The sequence below is a fragment of the Osmerus eperlanus genome, chromosome 4 (assembly GCF_963692335.1).
Source record: "Osmerus eperlanus chromosome 4, fOsmEpe2.1, whole genome shotgun sequence".
Taxonomy (NCBI): domain Eukaryota; kingdom Metazoa; phylum Chordata; class Actinopteri; order Osmeriformes; family Osmeridae; genus Osmerus; species Osmerus eperlanus.
In genome coordinates this window covers 23,135,123-23,155,354 of record NC_085021.1, presented here as the reverse complement: position 1 = coordinate 23,155,354, position 20,232 = coordinate 23,135,123, and the positions used below count along the sequence as shown (strand labels likewise).

Below are 20,232 nucleotides of genomic sequence, written 5' to 3'. Positions count from 1 at the left end.
GCGTTCCCAGGCCAGCCGAGAGACATAGTCCCTCCAGCGTGTCCTGGGTCTTCCCCGGGGCCTCTTCCCAGTGGGACGTGCCCAGAAACCTCACCAGGGAGGCGTCCAGGAGGCATCCTTATCAGATGCCCGAGCCACCTCAACTGGCCCCTCTCGACGCGGAGGAGCAGCGGTTCTACTCTGAGCCCCTCCCGGATGACCGAGCTTCTCACCCTATCTCTAAGGGAGAGCCCGGACACCCTGCGGAGAAAACTCATTTCGGCCGCTTGTATTCGCGATCTCGTTCTATCGGTCACTACCCACAGTTCGTGACCATAGGTGAGGGTAGGAACGTAGATCGACTGGTAAATAGAGAGCTTTGCCTTTCGACTCAGCTCCTTCTTCACCACGACGGACCGATGCAGAGCCCGCATCACTGCGGACGCCGCACCGATCCGCCTGTCGATCTCACGCTCCATTCTTCCCTCACTCGTGAACAAGACCCCGAGATACTTGAACTCCTCCGCTTGGGACAAGATCTCCTCCCCGACCCGGAGATTGCACTCCACCCTTTTCCGGTCAATAACCATGGCCTCAGATTTGGAGGTGCTGATTCCCATCCCAGCCGCTTCGCATTCAGTTGCGAACCGCTCCAGTGAGAGCTGAAGGTCACAGCCCGATGAAGCCAACAGGACCACATCATCTGCAAAAAGCAGCGACCCGATCCTGAGGTCACCAAACCGGACCCCCTCAACGCCCTGGCTGCGCCTAGAAATTCTGTCCATATAAGTTATGAACAGGATCGGTGACAAAGGGCAGCCCTGGCGGAGTCCAACCCTCACCGGGAATAAGTTCGACTTACTACCGGCAATGCAGACCAAACTCTGGCACCGGTCGTACAGGGACCAAACAGCCCCGATCAGGGAGTCCGGTACCCCGTACTCCCGGAGCACCCCCCACATGAGCCCCCGAGGGACACTGTCGAACGCCTTTTCCAAATCCACAAAACATGTGTAGACTGGTTGGGCGAACTCCCATGCACCATCCAGAACCCTGCCGAGGGTGTAGAGCTGGTCCACAGTTCCACGGCCAGGACGAACATGGAGAGTCAGACAGTATTAATATTGAAGTCTAAAGATGTGTTTATGAAGTGTGTACTATAAACTGTTTTGACTTGTTCTCTCTGTGTGTGTGTGTGACTGCATGTGTGTTTGTGTGTCCCCATGTGCAGCGATGAGATTCCTGACTCGAGCTTGAAGGTGTATTATATATCAACGTGATCAAAACTGTAGCAGCTTGTTAAAGGAGCAAAGATGAGAACCTGCCACAGTAATGGAGTCACCACAGGACAGAACCTGACACAGTCATGGAGTCACCACAGGACAGAACATGACACAGTCATGGAGTCACCACAGGACAGAACCTGACACAGTCATGGAGTCACCACAGGACAGAACCTGACACAGTCATGGAGTCACCACAGGACAGAACTTGACACAGTCATGGAGTCACCACAGGACAGAACCTGACACAGTCATGGAGTCACCACAGGACAGAACCTGACACAGTCATGGAGTCACCACAGGACAGAACATGACACAGTCATGGAGTCACCACAGGACAGAACCTGACACAGTCATGGAGTCACCACAGAACCTGACACAGTCATGGAGTCACCACAGGACAGAACCTGACACAGTCATGGAGTCACCACAGGACAGAACATGACAGTCATGGAGTCACCACAGGACAGAACCTGACACAGTCATGGAGTCACCACAGAACAGAACCTGACACAGTCATGGAGTCACCACAGAACCTGACACAGTCATGGAGTCACCACAGAACATGACACAGTCATGGAGTCACCACAGAACCTGACACAGTCATGGAGTCACCACAGGACAGAACCTGACACAGTCATGGAGTCACCACAGGACAGGACCTGACACAGTCATGGAGTCACCACAGAACCTGACACAGTCATGGAGTCACCACAGGACAGGACCTGACACAGTCATGGAGTCACCACAGAACCTGACACAGTCATGGAGTCACCACAGGACAGAACCTGACACAGTCATGGAGTCACCACAGAACATGACACAGTCATGGAGTCACAACAGGAGACAGAACATGACACAGTCATGGAGTCACCACAGGACAGAACCTGACACAGTCATGGAGTCACCACAGGACAGAACCTGACACAGTCATGGAGTCGCCACAGAACCTGACACAGTCATGGAGTCGCCACAGAACCTGACACAGTCATGGAGTCACCACAGGACAGAACCTGCCACAGTAATGGAGTCACCGCAGGACAGAACCTGACACAGTCATGGAGTCACCACAGGACAGAACATAACACAGTCATGGAGTCACCACAGAACCTGACACAGTCATGGAGTCACCACAGAACCTGACACAGTCATGGAGTCACCACAGAACCTGACACAGTCATGGAGTCACCACAGAACATGACACAGTCATGGAGTCACCACAGGACAGAACCTGACACAGTCATGGAGTCACAACAGGAGACAGAACATGACAGTCATGGAGTCACCACAGGACAGAACCTGACACAGTCATGGAGTCGCCACAGAACCTGACACAGTCATGGAGTCGCCACAGAACCTGCCACAGTCATGGAGTCACCGCAGGACAGAACCTGCCACAGTCATGGAGTCACCGCAGGACAGAACCTGACACAGTCATGGAGTCACCACAGAACAGAACCTGACACAGTCATGGAGTCACCACAGAACAGGACCTGACACAGTCATGGAGTCACCACAGAACAGGACCTGACACAGTCATGGAGTCACCACAGGACAGAACATGCCACAGTAATGGAGTCACCACAGGACAGAACCTGACACAGTCATGGAGTCACCACAGGACAGAACATAACACAGTCATGGAGTCACCACAGAACCTGACACAGTCATGGAGTCACCACAGAACAGAACCTGACACAGTCATGGAGTCACCACAGAACAGGACCTGACACAGTCATGGAGTCACCACAGGACAGAACCTGACACCGTCATGGAGTCACCACAGGACAGAACCTGACAGTCATGGAGTCACCACAGAACAGAACCTGACACAGTCATGGAGTCACCACAGGACAGAACCTGACACAGTCATGGAGTCACCACAGGACAGAACCTGCCACAGTCATGGAGTCACCACAGGACAGAACATGCCACAGTAATGGAGTCACCACAGGACAGAACCTGACACAGTCATGGAGTCACCACAGGACAGAACATAACACAGTCATGGAGTCACCACAGAACCTGACACAGTCATGGAGTCACCACAGAACAGAACCTGACACAGTCATGGAGTCACCACAGAACAGGACCTGACACAGTCATGGAGTCACCACAGGACAGAACATGCCACAGTAATGGAGTCACCACAGAACAGAACCTGACACAGTCATGGAGTCACCACAGGACAGAACATGCCACAGTAATGGAGTCACCACAGAACAGAACCTGACACAGTCATGGAGTCACCACAGGACAGAACCTGACACAGTCATGGAGTCACCACAGGACAGAACCTGACACAGTCATGGAGTCACCACAGAACAGAACCTGCCACAGTCATGGAGTCACCACAGGACAGAACCTGCCACAGTCATGGAGTCACCACAGGACAGAACCTGCCACAGTCATGGAGTCACCACAGGACAGAACCTGACACAGTCATGGAGTCACCACAGAACAGAACCTGACACAGTCATGGAGTCACCACAGGACAGAACAGAACCTGACACAGTCATGGAGTCACCACAGGACAGAAACTGACACAGTCATGGAGTCACCACAGGACAGAACCTGACACAGTCATGGAGTCGCCACAGAACCTGACACAGTCATGGAGTCACCACAGGACAGAAACTGACACAGTAATGGAGTCACCACAGAACAGAACCTGACACAGTCATGGAGTCACCACAGGACAGAACCTGACACAGTCATGGAGTCACCACAGGACAGAACCTGACACAGTCATGGAGTCACCACAGAACAGAACCTGACACAGTCATGGAGTCACCACAGGACAGAACCTGACACAGTCATGGAGTCACCACAGGACAGAAACTGACACAGTAATGGAGTCACCACAGGACAGAACCTGACACAGTCATGGAGTCACAACAGGAGACAGAACATGACAGTCATGGAGTCACCACAGGACAGAACCTGACACAGTCATGGAGTCGCCACAGAACCTGACACAGTCATGGAGTCGCCACAGAACCTGCCACAGTCATGGAGTCACCGCAGGACAGAACCTGCCACAGTCATGGAGTCACCGCAGGACAGAACCTGACACAGTCATGGAGTCACCACAGAACAGAACCTGACACAGTCATGGAGTCACCACAGAACAGGACCTGACACAGTCATGGAGTCACCACAGAACAGGACCTGACACAGTCATGGAGTCACCACAGGACAGAACATGCCACAGTAATGGAGTCACCACAGGACAGAACCTGACACAGTCATGGAGTCACCACAGGACAGAACATAACACAGTCATGGAGTCACCACAGAACCTGACACAGTCATGGAGTCACCACAGAACAGAACCTGACACAGTCATGGAGTCACCACAGAACAGAACCTGACACAGTCATGGAGTCACCACAGGACAGAACCTGACACAGTCATGGAGTCACCACAGGACAGAACCTGACACAGTCATGGAGTCACCACAGAACAGAACCTGACACAGTCATGGAGTCACCACAGGACAGAACCTGACACAGTCATGGAGTCACCACAGGACAGAAACTGACACAGTAATGGAGTCACCACAGGACAGAACCTGACACAGTCATGGAGTCACAACAGGAGACAGAACATGACAGTCATGGAGTCACCACAGGACAGAACCTGACACAGTCATGGAGTCGCCACAGAACCTGACACAGTCATGGAGTCGCCACAGAACCTGCCACAGTCATGGAGTCACCGCAGGACAGAACCTGCCACAGTCATGGAGTCACCGCAGGACAGAACCTGACACAGTCATGGAGTCACCACAGAACAGAACCTGACACAGTCATGGAGTCACCACAGAACAGGACCTGACACAGTCATGGAGTCACCACAGAACAGGACCTGACACAGTCATGGAGTCACCACAGGACAGAACATGCCACAGTAATGGAGTCACCACAGGACAGAACCTGACACAGTCATGGAGTCACCACAGGACAGAACATAACACAGTCATGGAGTCACCACAGAACCTGACACAGTCATGGAGTCACCACAGAACAGAACCTGACACAGTCATGGAGTCACCACAGAACAGGACCTGACACAGTCATGGAGTCACCACAGGACAGAACCTGACACAGTCATGGAGTCACCACAGGACAGAACCTGACACAGTCATGGAGTCACCACAGAACAGAACCTGACACAGTCATGGAGTCACCACAGGACAGAACCTGACACAGTCATGGAGTCACCACAGGACAGAACCTGCCACAGTCATGGAGTCACCACAGGACAGAACATGCCACAGTAATGGAGTCACCACAGGACAGAACCTGACACAGTCATGGAGTCACCACAGGACAGAACATAACACAGTCATGGAGTCACCACAGAACCTGACACAGTCATGGAGTCACCACAGAACAGAACCTGACACAGTCATGGAGTCACCACAGAACAGGACCTGACACAGTCATGGAGTCACCACAGGACAGAACATGCCACAGTAATGGAGTCACCACAGAACAGAACCTGACACAGTCATGGAGTCACCACAGGACAGAACATGCCACAGTAATGGAGTCACCACAGAACAGAACCTGACACAGTCATGGAGTCACCACAGGACAGAACCTGACACAGTCATGGAGTCACCACAGGACAGAACCTGACACAGTCATGGAGTCACCACAGAACAGAACCTGCCACAGTCATGGAGTCACCACAGGACAGAACCTGCCACAGTCATGGAGTCACCACAGGACAGAACCTGCCACAGTCATGGAGTCACCACAGGACAGAACCTGACACAGTCATGGAGTCACCACAGAACAGAACCTGACACAGTCATGGAGTCACCACAGGACAGAACAGAACCTGACACAGTCATGGAGTCACCACAGGACAGAAACTGACACAGTCATGGAGTCACCACAGGACAGAACCTGACACAGTCATGGAGTCGCCACAGAACCTGACACAGTCATGGAGTCACCACAGGACAGAAACTGACACAGTAATGGAGTCACCACAGAACAGAACCTGACACAGTCATGGAGTCACCACAGGACAGAACCTGACACAGTCATGGAGTCACCACAGGACAGAACCTGACACAGTCATGGAGTCACCACAGAACAGAACCTGACACAATCATGGAGTCACCACAGGACAGAACCTGACACAGTCATGGAGTCACCACAGGACAGAACCTGACACAGTCATGGAGTCACCACAGAACAGAACCTGACACAGTCATGGAGTCACCACAGGACAGAAACTGACACAGTCATGGAGTCGCCACAGGAGACAGAACCTGACACAGTAATGGAGTCACCACAGGACAGGACCTGACACAGTCATGGAGTCACCACAGGACAGAACCTGACAGTCATGGAGTCACCACAGGACAGAACCTGACACAGTAATGGAGTCATCACAGGACAGGACCTGACACAGTAATGGAGTCACCACAGGACAGAACCTGACACAGTAATGGAGTCATCACAGGACAGAACCTGACACAGTCATGGAGTCACCACAGGACAGAACATGACAGTCATGGAGTCACCACAGAACCTGACACAGTCATGGAGTCACCACAGGACAGAACCTGACACAGTCATGGAGTCACCACAGGAGACAGAACCTGACACAGTCATGGAGTCACCACAGGAGACAGAACATGACACAGTCATGGAGTCACCACAGGACAGAACCTGACACAGTCATGGAGTCACCACAGGAGACAGAACCTGACACAGTCATGGAGTCACCACAGGACAGAACCTGACAGTCATGGAGTCACCACAGGACCTGAAACAGTCATGGAGTCACCACAGGAGACAGCAGTAAAAAATAACATAACATTTTAATATCATTTCATGGTACAATGTAGAACTCCTCAGGCATAACTTCCATGAGCTCAACCTCTGACACTGCACCCAAACCCTGACCCTTCACCTTTACACTGGTCATAAACATCATCCAAAAGATTCAGTTAGAAAACAGACAGAGAGAGAGAGGGGAGATAGACAGAAATACAGGACAAAGAAAGATTTTGTGCAAAATAAGTAAAACATCTTCAGGGGTCAGAGTTCATATCTGCTGGTGGAGAAGTCTCCTCTGGTCCAACTCCACAAGCAGGCGCACACACACACACACACATTACACAGTAACACACACACACACTTTGGCCCACGTGGTGTTGGAGGAAAGAGGCTGATTGTGATCTGAGCCTCTGTCTCTGCTGATGGGAGGAGGGAGAGAGAAGGGGGAGGGAGGGATGCAAGGAGAGAGGGAGAGATGGAGGTTGAAAGAGGGATGGAGGTTGAAAGAGGGATGGAGGTTGAAAGAGGGATGGAGAGAGAGAGAGAGAGAGAGAGGGAGAGGGAGAGAGAGGGAGGGAGAGAGAGGGAGAGAGGGAGAGAGAGAGGGGAACCAGAGGCACCACCCTCTAGCAGTTCTCTCTCATGGCCAGCAGGAGGTGCTGTTGCACCAGAACCACACCTTAAGCTTTCCACACATGCAAACACACACACGCGCACACACGTCAGTGCTCGCTGGACAATAAAGAATACAAAATAAACCGAACATAAAATAAAAAAAACTTAAATACAGCTGACAGAGAGTCAGTCGATCTTGACGGCGGCGTAGATTCTGCGGATGAACACGTAGGCAGCGTAGAAGCCCATGGTGCCGGTCAGCAGCCAGAAGGACAGCACCATCAGAGCCGTGTAGCCCAAGTACAGCAGGGAGGGGACGACCTCCACTATGTCCAGCTGGGGAGCACACACACACACACACACACACACACATATACACACACACACACACACATAGATTATACACTGGTTTATGAAACTATTACACGTCTAGTGTGTGTGTGGTTTCTTCATAAGAGGCAGGTGTTCTGAGAGCAGGAGCTGTTGTTGTTGTTTACCTTGTTGACAAAGTAGAAGACGGCGTAAACAAGGACGTAGAAGGCGGAGCCTCCCGATACCAGGAACGTTCTCCACCACCACCGGTAATCCTGGAACACCAGACACCACGTACACACCATGTACATCACCACGCACACACCACGTACACACCACGTACACACCATGTACACACCATGTACACCACCATGTACACCACCATGTACACACCATGTACACACCATGTACACACCATGTACATCACCACGCACACACCACGTACACACCACGTACACACCACGTACACACCACGTACACACCACGTACACACCACGTACACACCACGCACACACCACGTACACACCACGTACACACCATGTACATCACCACGCACACACCACGTACACACCACGTACACACCACGTACACACCACGTACACACCACGTACACACCACGTACACACCACGCACACACCACGTACACACCACGCACACACCACGCACACACCACGTACACACCACGTACACACCACGTACACACCACGTACACACCACGCACACACCACGCACACACCACGTACACACCACGCACACACCACGCACACACCACGTACACACCACGTACACACCACGCACACACCACGCACACACCACGCACACACCACGCACACACCACGTACACACCACGTACACACCACGTACACACCACGTACACACCACGTACACACCACGTACACACCACGCACACACCACGCACACACCACGTACACCACCATGTACACACAACATACACACCACGTACACCACCATGTACACACCACATATAGTGTGTGAGTATGTGTGGAGTGTGTGTGTACCTCAGCGCAGAGCTGGAAGTAGACCATGACAATGCTGATCTGGGAGCAGGACACTACTAGGATGATGAACACCAGGAACAGGAACCCAAACAGGTAGTAGAACTGGTTCTCCCAGATGGCCTGCAGGGGGCGACCACACACCCGTAACCCAAAAACATAACCTGAAACCTCCATCCATCCATCATCTTCCGCTTATCCGGGGGTCGGGTCGCGGGGGCAGCAACCTAAGCAGGGAGGCCCAGACTTCCCTCTCCCCGGCCACTTCCACCAGCTCTTCCTGGGGGACCCCGAGGCGTTCCCAGGCCAGCCGAGAGACATAGTCCCTCCAGCGTGTCCTGGGTCTTCCCCGGGGCCTCTTCCAAGTGGGACGTGCCCAGAAACCTCACCAGGGAGGCGTCCAGGAGGCATCCTGATCAGATGCCCGAGCCACCTCAACTGGCCCCTCTCGACGCGGAGGAGCAGCGGTTCTACTCTGAGCCCCTCCCGGATGACCGAGCTTCTCACCCTATCTCTAAGGGAGAGCCCGGACACCCTGCGGAGAAAACTCATTTCGGCCGCTTGTATTCGCGATCTCGTTCTCATAACCTGAAACCTGTCATCTGTAATCTACGCCTAACCCTAGCTCCTAATCTTAACCACAAAACTATTCCTCACTATTAAGGCCAACCCTAGATGTCCTTCTAACCCTAAAACATAGTAAGAAAACCTTGGAAGAGGAGGAGAGGAAGAGGAGCGGAAGAGGAGAGGAGGAGAAGAGGAAGAGGATGAGAGGAAAAGGAGGAGAGGTAGAGGAGAGGAAGAGAGGAAGAGAGGAAGAGGAGGAGAAGATAAGAGGAGAGAAGGAGAGGATGAGAGGAAGAGTAGCAGAGGAAGAGGAAGGCAGCAGGGTGGTACTCACACTGAAGATGAAGAACAGCTCTATGAACATGGCTCCGAAGGGCAGGATCCCCGCCATCAGGATGCTGCAGAGCAGACACAGCATGGTGATTGGTTAGGCTTCCAAAGGGCTGTGTGGTGATTGGTTAGGCTTCCAAAGGGCTGCATGGTGATTGGCTGAGCCCCTAGAAAGCAGCGTGGTGAAGGGCTGATGACTCACCCCACAAACTTGTTCATGTACCAGCGCTGCTCTGGGACCTGTCGAGGGATCTGATTGGTCCGGACAGGGTTATCATAGGGCTGCTTGCGGAAGCCGAAGTAGTATCCCAGATAGACGAGAGGCATGGAGATCCCAAACCACATGCACAGTAGGGCCAGCATGGTGGTGAAGGGGACCTGACACACACACACACACACATTATACCCTGACCTGGCACTGAGACTGAAGAAGTTTGGCATGGACTCGGTCATCCCCACTAACTTTTACAGATGCACTATAGAAAGCATTCTGACTGGCTGCATCACAGTGTGGTATGGGAGCTGCACAGACAGGGACCGCAAGGCCCTATGTAGTGTGGTCCGTTCTGCTGAGTTCATCATTGGCAGGGTTAACCCTAAAACCCAGCCCTACAGGACACCTACCACACACGATGCCTCAGGAAAGCTGGCAGGATTCTAGGAGACTTACCACCCATCCTTCAGTCTCTTTACCCTGTTGCCTTCTGGCAGGCGATACCGAAGCATTCGGTCTCGCTCACGCAGACTGGACAATAGTTTCGTTCCAAGGGCCATCAGGCTTCTGAATGGACATTGATATGGACACTGATATACTTCTCACTAGTCACTTTACACCAAGGCCGTAGCCATGGAGTCAACATTGGGGGGGACAACATTTTATTTTATTTTTATGATAATTTTGGACAGCGTGTGTGATTGCCTCTCATAGCCTAGCACATTTATATTTTTATTTAAATATGTTGGGGGGGACATTTTGACCAGATTTTAATATTGGGGGGGGGGATGTGTCCCCCCCTGGCGACGGCCTTGCTTTACACACTCACTTTCAGCTACTGGTTGCACTATCAGCAATATTGCACTATTGTACTTCACTTGTCTTAGGTTAGTATAGGTTTATAAGGTTAGTATAGGTTTTTATGTGTATTATGTGTATTTAGAGGTTTAGTATACTGTATTGAATATTGTATATTATTTGTATATTAGGAGGTTTACTATATTTTAGCTTATCATAGATGTAATCTATGTTCTGTGTACTTATGTCATGTTATGCCAAGTTGCTTTGCGTTGTCTTGTCCTAAGAATGTCAGTGGGCAGTCTGACCCTGTGTTCTGTGCATCTGACAATAAAAGACTTGAACTTGAGCACTGTTACATAACATCTTTATATGTGTGTGTGATGTGTGTTTTCCCTAACCTCAATACCTAACCTGAACCCTACGTCTAAAGGCTTATATATGCTTCTGCGTTTTTCGAAAAACGGACACATGGGAACGCCCTCGTCTCCGTGGAACGCCCTCTACGAGCTCTCCGTCAGCCCTCGGAGAGCTTGACGTGCACCTCCTGAATTTTCTAACTATCCGTCGTGAGCGACAGAGAGCTACGGAGACCCCCTTGGCTGTGATTGGTCAGTATTAAGAATCGCTTGCGTCGGGGGCGGGGGCGGGGTTGCCGGGACAAACAGGACGAACAGAATCCTTTGACCGCCATTGCTGTAAGTTTTCACAATTCATATTTCAGCTAAACAGTACATGTAAATCAGTATCTGAAATAAAATGTGACGATAAATGGGCAATGTAGTTGCTGAAAATGTGCGTATTTTATTGATGAAACGGCTAATTTGTAAATTTGCTCCGACTTCTCGATAACCTAGGTAAATAAACACTCCACGACGATTTACAAAAAACCGTTGCGCCACCTACTCTTCTGGCGGTGAATTGTTTTCAGCACCCACAGCCTACGGAGAACCATAAACGCAGTCTATCTGTCCGTATCCGTGCGTATCCGTGCGCCCGCCCATCCGTAAACGGAGACGCAGAAGCATATTGCGGCCTTAAGCCTGTGTGTGAGAGGTGTGTGTGTGAGGTGTGTGTGAGGTGTGTTTCCCCTAACCTCAACACCTAACCTGAACCCTACGTCTAAGCCTAACCCCCTAGCACCTGAAGGTGTTCAGCTCACCGCTCCAGAGGAATGCTCTCCCCAGATGAAACAGTTGAGGATGAAGCAGATTCCAAACACTACTGCAGGATACAGGGTGGCCGTCTGGAACACACACACACAACATGGTAAGGTAGAGGGGTCAGAGGTCAGGGTAGAGGGGTCACAGGTCAGGGTAGAGGGTGGTCAGGGTAAAGGGGTCAGTGTTTATGTTCCTGTACTCACACAAAAAGCTCCTTTCCTCCAGCGATGGCCCTTCAACGTGCGGTACAGTCTCCCAGCGAAGTAGCCCCCAAACACCCTGTTAACAATTACCCACCAAGCACCCAGCAGACACACTATAAGCACTTCCAGACCAGATGGTTCTGAGTGCTTAACTCTCTACAGAAGCTAGGTTACTGTTTGTGTGTGTGTTTGAGGAGTGCATTATCTACTCACCCCATGAACATGAATAGGAAACAGGAAGTGGTCATCAAAGCCCCTCTGCTGGACGGAGACAACATTCCCAACATCGCCACGACTACAGATAGACACAAACGCACACACACAGAGCTGGAATCAACACATGGCTGGAGGTAGCAAGCATGAGACAGTGTGTGTGAGGTGTGTGTTAGGTGTGTGAGGTGTGTGTGACGTGTGTGACGTGTGTGTGTTAGGTGTGTGAGATGTGTGTGTGAGGTGTGTGTTAGGTGTGTGAGATGTGTGTGAGGTGTGTGTGAGGTAGGGATGGAGATTTGAACTAATTTCACTATTCGAATAGTATCCAAAATTATTTTCGAATATCCGCATAATCTATTTTTATTAATGCGGTTACGTTATGTAATTAGCCTGACATGACGCAAAGCATACAGTAAACACATGAACCCCAACACATTCTGGCAATAATTGGGACTGTTAAGCTATTAGATTAAATAAGGGTCGAATAAAGAAAACAAATGAAAGATCAATTTATCAACATGACAAAAAGACAATGAACTTGAAAAAACGCTGCGTCTTCAGACGTATAGGCTCTTAAATTGGCGGAATAGCGCTGAGCCCATTATTGTGTAATAAAAAGTTTACAAAAATACATTGGACGAAATTAAACACATTGTGTAGGCTATCCTCGATAAAAACGAAAGACACACATGGAGAAATATTGCATATTAACTTGGAACTGGAATCCTATAGGATACGGTGCTCCACCACACAATGTAAACATAAATAGCCGATTATGCTAGCTCTACATGGCTACTGGTAAAAAAAAAAAAAAAAAAAAGCCACAACTGCATTAGCCATACGCATTTTTATTCAGGAAAATGAGCATATAAACATGCTCAGGGGAGAGGCGAGTACGGAGTCGATTTACGAGCAGGCCGGCGTAGAAAAGACTCTGCAGGAACTGAGGTTGCTGCGAGGTACCTACTGCTTAGCCAGGAAACTAAGCTTCTTGTAGCGCCAAATGAAATGAAAGGATACTCTCAGCAGAACGCAGGGTCACGTAGCATACCTTTTTTGATGATTTTCATCATTTCTAACGTCACAACTATTAGAATTCACACAACGACGCGGCAGTTTTTCATAACAAAAAAAAACTTAAGGCTTAAAATTAAACTATGCTCATAAGTATTCGAAAAAAGTCTTCGAATACTAACTTACTTTAGGATATCCGGATATTCGATTAACCACGCCCATCCCTAGTGTGAGGTGTGTGTATGGTGTGTGTGTGTGAGGTGTGTGTGAGGTGTCTGTGAGGTGTGTGTGAGGTGTCTGTATGATGTGAGGTGTGTGTGAGGTGTGTGTGTAAGGTGTCTATATGATGTGAGGTGTGTGAGGTGTGTGTGAGGTGTCTGTATGATGTGAGGTGTGTGTGAGGTGTCTGTATGATGTGTGTGTGAGGTGTGTGTGTGAGGTGTCTGTATGATGTGAGGTGTGTGTGAGGTGTGTGTGAGGTGTCTATATGATGTGAGGTGTGTGAGGTGTGTGTGAGGTGTCTGTATGATGTGAGGTGTGTGTGAGGTGTCTGTATGATGTGTGTGTGAGGTGTGTGTGAGGCGTCTGTATGATGTGAGGTGTCTGTATGAGGTGTGTGTGTGAGGTGTGTGTATGATGTGTGAGGTGTGTGTGAGGTGTGTGTGTGAGGTGTCTGTATGATGTGTGAGGTGTGTGTGAGGTGTCTGTATGATGTGTGAGGTGTGTGTGAGGTGTGTATGGTGTGTGTGTGTGTGAGGTGTGTGTGTGAGGTGTCTGTATGATGTGTGAGGTGTGTGTGAGGTGTCTGTATGATGTGTGAGGTGTGTGTGAGGTGTGTATGGTGTGTGTGTGTGTGTGTGTGTGTGTGAGGTGTGAGGTGTGTGTGAGGTGTGTGTGAGGTGTGTGTGAGGTGTCTGTATGATGTGTGAGGTGTGTGTGAGGTGTCTGTATGATGTGTGAGGTGTGTATGATGTGAGATGTGTGTGTGAGGTGTCTGTATGATGTGTGAGGTGTGTGTGAGGTGTCTGTATGATGTGTGAGGTGTGTGTGTGAGGCGTCTGTATGATGTGTGAGGTGTGTGTGAGGCATCTGTATGATGTGTGAGGTGTGTGTGAGGCGTCTGTATGATGTGTGAGGTGTGTATGATGTGAGATGTGTGTGTGAGGTGTCTGTATGATGTGTGTGTGAGGTGTCTGTATGATGTGTGAGGTGTGTGTGAGGTGTCTGTATGATGTGTGAGGTCTTACAGATGACGATGAGGATCATGCAGAACAGCTGGATGCCAGACCCCAGCAGGGAGCTGAGCACCATGGGATAGCGTGGGGGGCGGAACACATCTCCATGGACGTTCTTCCAGCCGGACTCCTCCATGGTGTCCTCCTGAACGCACATACCACACACACTTTAGAACATCCCTCATGTTGTGTGTGTGTGTGTGTGTGTGTGCGTGTTCTTACTATGTCGTCCTCTCTGTTGTAGTTGGCGATGTCCTTCCTCAAGGTTCTGATGATGATCATACTGAGGATCCCTGGGTGTACACAGACACACACACACACACACAGCAGGTGATTATAACAGTAATACAAGACTCAAGTGAGTATAGAACACACACACACCACACCACACAGTGCCTACCGGAGAGGAAGAACACCACCACTACAGAGTTGACGATGGAGAACCAGTGGATCTGAACATCACTCATGGTGAGGTAGGTGTCCCAGCGGGACGCCCACTTTACCTGGCTCTCCTGGGGACACACACACAGATGAAAGACACATGCTAACTTGTACATGGACATACACAAGCATTAATCAACTCTTACACACAGCATATATCAATTCAAACACACAAACGCACAGGACATGCCCCCCCCCTCTCACCTCCCAGTGGACGGAGTAGGTGAAAAGGACATGGTTCTCCTGGGAGGGGTCTATCTCCTGGGGGGCCGAACCACCGGCCTCCGGAAGAGTACACGCCCCCTTTCCATCAGCCTTCAGGTCTAAACACAGGAAGTCAGGATGAACACACAGGAAGAGGATGATAGATGCGGGGAGGGAGAAAGACAGGAGGACCCTACCTTCCACCTTCACACTCTGAGGAACCACCTCGAAGCGGACCACGCGGTAGTTATGATCCTCCTCCTCCTCCAGCTTCTCTTTGTGGAAGTAGAGGATGAAGGAGAGGTGGTTGTGGAGGTAAAACTGGAGGGGATAAGGAGGGGGGAGGGGAGGAGGTAGAGGAGGGGAGGCAGAGAAAGTAAGATAAAGGAGTTCAGAGCTACAGTACTACCCAGCTCCAGATCAGATCTCCAGCAGCAGGTTAGTCTCCTCCTAGGTTCAACATATCAAGGATGAGACAACGGCATCATCACAACACAGGAGGGTTTCAATGCTGTCTGGTCCATACTTAGTCTGTCTGGTCCATACCTAGTCTGTCTGGTCCATGCCTAGTCTGTCTGGTCCATATCTTGGGCAAGGCACTTCACCCTACTTGGTTTGGGGGAATGTCCCTGTACTTACTGTAAGTCGCTCTGGATAAGAGCGTCTGCTAAATGACTAAATGTAAATGTATATCTACCGTTTTTTTCAGAAATAAAACTGCAATTTAACATTTTTCTTGTGGTGGTGGGTTTATCTCTCGAAGCGGCTTATAGAACGTTTTTATAACAAAACAACAGTATAAACACTTTTTTAGTGAATGCTATTTAACCCGTTGAGTAGCATCGCATATATGGGATCGTTCGAATGCGGGTCTCACAGCTTAACGCCGCATATATATTTGTTCATTATATTTAAATCTTCACTGTATGCACCTGCCCACCAAAGTAAATTCCTTGTTTGTGACCACTTACTTGGCGATTAAACACAATTCTGATTCTGATTTATGCGTAGCCGGTGAAGCCACCTCCCTGAAATTAGTTTTATCAGGTTGGGATGTCTGCTAGCATGGTAGTAGCATTGCTACGAGTATTTTGCTAGCTAACTTAGCCCGGAAGTTAACTAAAGCTAGCTAGCTACCGTTTTGGAAAAATAACTTACGCTTTGGGGACCGTCAGAAATATTTAGAACTCACGCTTCTCAAGGTAAATATTAGTTAATTCCCAGGCAATAGAAAACATACATTACGCACTTTCGTTTTCGAAGTGTGTTACACAACGGCATGCAGTACTGCCTATACTCATGCATTGCTTGGTATCATTGTTCCCGTATCAATTCCAGTGCGGTTTATACCCAGATTTACAAACACAAAGCTCCCATTCTGGTGAGGTGCGGTTTATAGAAAATGCGGGTTATTTTCAGAAAAATACGGTGGTCTGTCTGGTCCATATCTAGTTTGTCTGGTCCATATCTAGTCTGTCTGGTCCGTACCTTGCCGTTGTCAGAGAAGCCCAGTCTGTAGCCGTGTTCAAACTGAACATCTTTGACCGCGTCCTTCCTGTGCTCCTCCTCCAGACCGCCGGCCCCGCCCCCCCCCTCTCTGCTGGGGTAAAACTCCAGACGCGTGGCCACCGGAAGGTTGTCTGCAATCCTGGTGTTTAAACAGGGATTAAATAATGTACTGATCTACTGGTAAAACTGTGAGAGGAGAGGTAGGTGGAAAAGGAGCAGGACTAGGAGGAACAGGACTAGGAGGAACAGGACTAGGAGCAGGGAGGAGGAGCAGGACTAGGAGGAGCAGGACTAGGAGGAGCAGGGAGGAGGAGCAGGACTAGGAGGAGCAGGACTAGGAGGAGCAGGACTAGGAGGAGCAGGGAGGAGGAGCAGGGGAAGGAGCAGGAGCAGGGAGGAGGAGCAGGGGAAGGAGCAGGAGCAGGGAGGAGGAGCAGGACTAGGAGGAACAGGACTAGGAGGAGCAGGGATGAGGAGGAGCAGGACTAGGAGGAGCAGGACTAGGAGGAGCAGGATGAGGAGGAGCAGGACTAGGAGCAGGGAGGAGCAGGACTAGGAGGAGCAGGAGTAGGAGGAGCAGGACTAGGAGGAGCAGGGAGGAGGATCAGGGGAAGGAGTAGGGAGGAGGAGCAGGACTAGGAGGAGCAGGACTAGGAGGAGCAGGGGAAGGAGCAGGAGCAGGGAGGAGGAGCAGGACTAGGAGGAGCAGGACTAGGAGGAGCAGGGAAAGGAGCAGGAGCAGGGAGGAGGAGCAGGAGCAGGACTAGGAGGAGCAGGACTAGGAGGAGCAGGACTAGGAGGAGCAGGACTAGGAGGAGCAGGGAGGAGGAGCAGGCAGGAGGAGCATGGGAAGGAGCAGGAGGAGGGAGGAGGAGCAGGGAGGAGGAGCAGGACTAGGAGGAGCAGGACTAGGAGGAGCAGGGAGGAGGAGCAGGAGCAGGGAGGAGGAGCAGGGAGGAGGAGCAGGACTAGGAGGAGCAGGGATGAGGAGCAGGGAGGAGGAGCCGGGAGGAGGAGCCAGGAGGAGGAGCCAGGAGGAGGAGCAGGGAGGAGGAGCAGGCTTACAGGTGGATGTAGTACTCCTCCTGGATGCGCTCGGCCACCAGCTTGCTCTGCATCAGGCTCAGCGTGAACCTGGAGCACACCTGCTCACACTTCCTGTCCTGATTCATCAGCACCGAGTATGGCGTGTTCACGATGCGATCACCTCGCAGCACCTCCCCTGCACACACACGGAAACATACGCACGCACACGCATAAACACACAGAACAACAGACACACACATTAGTTCTCTTGTAGTAGTTCATCTAAGGGAGCCATAGAAGGGCTTTTGCACGTCCATCACACACACGCACGCACACACACACGCTTACCCAGGTTCTCAGCCTTGTAGACCACCTTGGCAGGCTGACAGAAGGGCAGGGAGTAGTACTCATAGGGCAGTTGGGTCCTAGAGCTGGTCAGCTTCACAGCCTGAGGGGGGGGGGGGGGCAGCGCAGACTGAGATCAGCAGCTCTCTGGGTTCCACTCAGCCTAGTTACACTTTAATACGTCCTGCACAGACGTGTCTATGCAGGTGTGACCACGCTGCAGACTCGGCCTACGTTCTGCTACCTTGATTTCCACGGCGCTGCCCTGGTGGAAGTTCATGGGAGCGACGCCAGGCACGTAGAAGGACTGGGCCACCGGAAACACACACACAAGGAGCATGCCCCATGTCTCCTGAGAAGCGCACACACAAAGACACACACATGTGTAACCGAGTTGAAGTGGTTAAACTCACTCCCCGCGCCATGGAGGAGCTTGCTGTTGGGCGGCACAGCTAAAGCAGTGTTTATAAAAGGTCCCGTTTACAAGTCAGAGTTCCCCAGTCGAAACCCTAACTGCCACAGACTTGCCAGGGAAAGCCTGTGTTTACCGAACCTTTTGTCCTTATGATATCCGCGCATTGCGCCAGCACGCAGGTGTCAGTGCTACGCTGGAGAAGGCTTTAAAGGCAACTTCAGCGAGACAAATATGAGAAGGATTTGAACTGTGTACTCTGACGGTGATTTACTAGCTAGATTCGCATGCTATGACGAGTTTATTGACAGTAACAACGTCAATTCTTCCCATGAGCGATCTCTGCTGTGGCACGGGTTTAAAACGAAGACCGTTAGAAGCTAGTTTACTACGCAAAGACGGTGGTTTTTGGCACGTTTGTTAGCTTGCTAGCTAGTTAGTGTTTGCTAAGAAAAGTGAAGGCGAAATGGCTGGCTAGTTTGGTGTAACTGGGCTCTGATAAGTTCTAATGAGAACCTAGGTCTTATTACTAATCATTCTAACTGTTAACCTTCTTATCTGCCCACGAATTGTGGGTATCTAGTACCTACACAAACGCGGAAATCGATTTGGATAAACTAACTAGCTAGACTTGCGACGTGTACAGATACGTTAGCATAGCTAGCTAACAAGCAAGTTAGTCAGCCATACTGGGTTAGCCATCAATAAATGCCAGCTAGCTAGCTACTAGCCAGCAGGATTAACGCTAAAATGCAGCACATTTAGTTTATGACAACATGGAGAAACACAGATGCTCAATGTGAACTAAATGTTCGATGGTAGTAGACTGGCAAGCCACATGATCACATCGTCTTTAAACGCTATGCGCTAGCCAGCCAACTATCTAGCGTGATGGTATCTTCTCAAGCTGAAACAGCTGGGAACTGGCTAACGACGTTAGCTCTTAACGGTAGCTACAGCATCGTTAACTGCCTATTATGGTCACCAGAAACAGAGAGACATGCAATTAAAGCACCTCTTCTTTATTGTACTTGATTACATGTACGTATTTTGTGACATTTACGTAACACAAAAGTCACATTAATGCGTAAAAAGGCAAATCGAGTATGGTTTACATGACCACAGTTTCATTATTTTGCACCTACCATAGCAGCGGCTGCCATCTTGAATACACGTGTACAGGGTTGCCAGTTCGTTCAAGTACTTCCTCTCAGATCCGGTATGTCAACACATCAGATCAATGTGTTGCTCTGGTGTTTTGTGTTGTTGTTGTTGGTCTAAGGTCGTACTGCCTTTTCCTTCTGAACTTTATGCAAAGATTTACGCTAATTCGATAAAGAACCCTAGAGCCTTGTATCGGGTGAAACATACCTGGCAACCACGTCTCAATAATATAATTAATCGTCAGTTATCCCTTACAAAAAAGAAGTATACTTCAAGTTTATTTTGTAAGTATACTTAGTATAAAAAGTATACTATTATCATGGTACTTAAGAGTATACTAGCAGTGTACTAGCAGTGTACTTATTTATATACTATTTTTGTACTA

General features: G+C 50.2%; 1 protein-coding gene across 1 annotated transcript; it reads right to left on the bottom strand.

The window, feature by feature from the left end:
* Positions 1-7,088: 7,088 nt before the first annotated feature.
* On the bottom strand, positions 7,089-19,974 carry tm9sf4 (transmembrane 9 superfamily protein member 4). Its single transcript, XM_062460398.1, has 18 exons — positions 19,829-19,974; positions 18,516-18,623; positions 18,275-18,374; positions 17,966-18,122; positions 16,880-17,039; positions 15,589-15,712; positions 15,392-15,510; positions 15,147-15,258; positions 14,969-15,039; positions 14,759-14,891; positions 12,498-12,579; positions 12,285-12,360; positions 12,081-12,164; positions 10,109-10,284; positions 9,911-9,974; positions 9,013-9,132; positions 8,179-8,268; positions 7,089-8,017 (listed from the first exon to the last, which is right to left on the bottom strand). Exons 1-18 carry the CDS (start codon positions 19,844-19,846, stop codon positions 7,868-7,870), a joined length of 1,944 nt encoding a protein of 647 aa, XP_062316382.1. The 5' UTR covers positions 19,847-19,974; the 3' UTR covers positions 7,089-7,867.
* Positions 19,975-20,232: the final 258 nt, after the last annotated feature.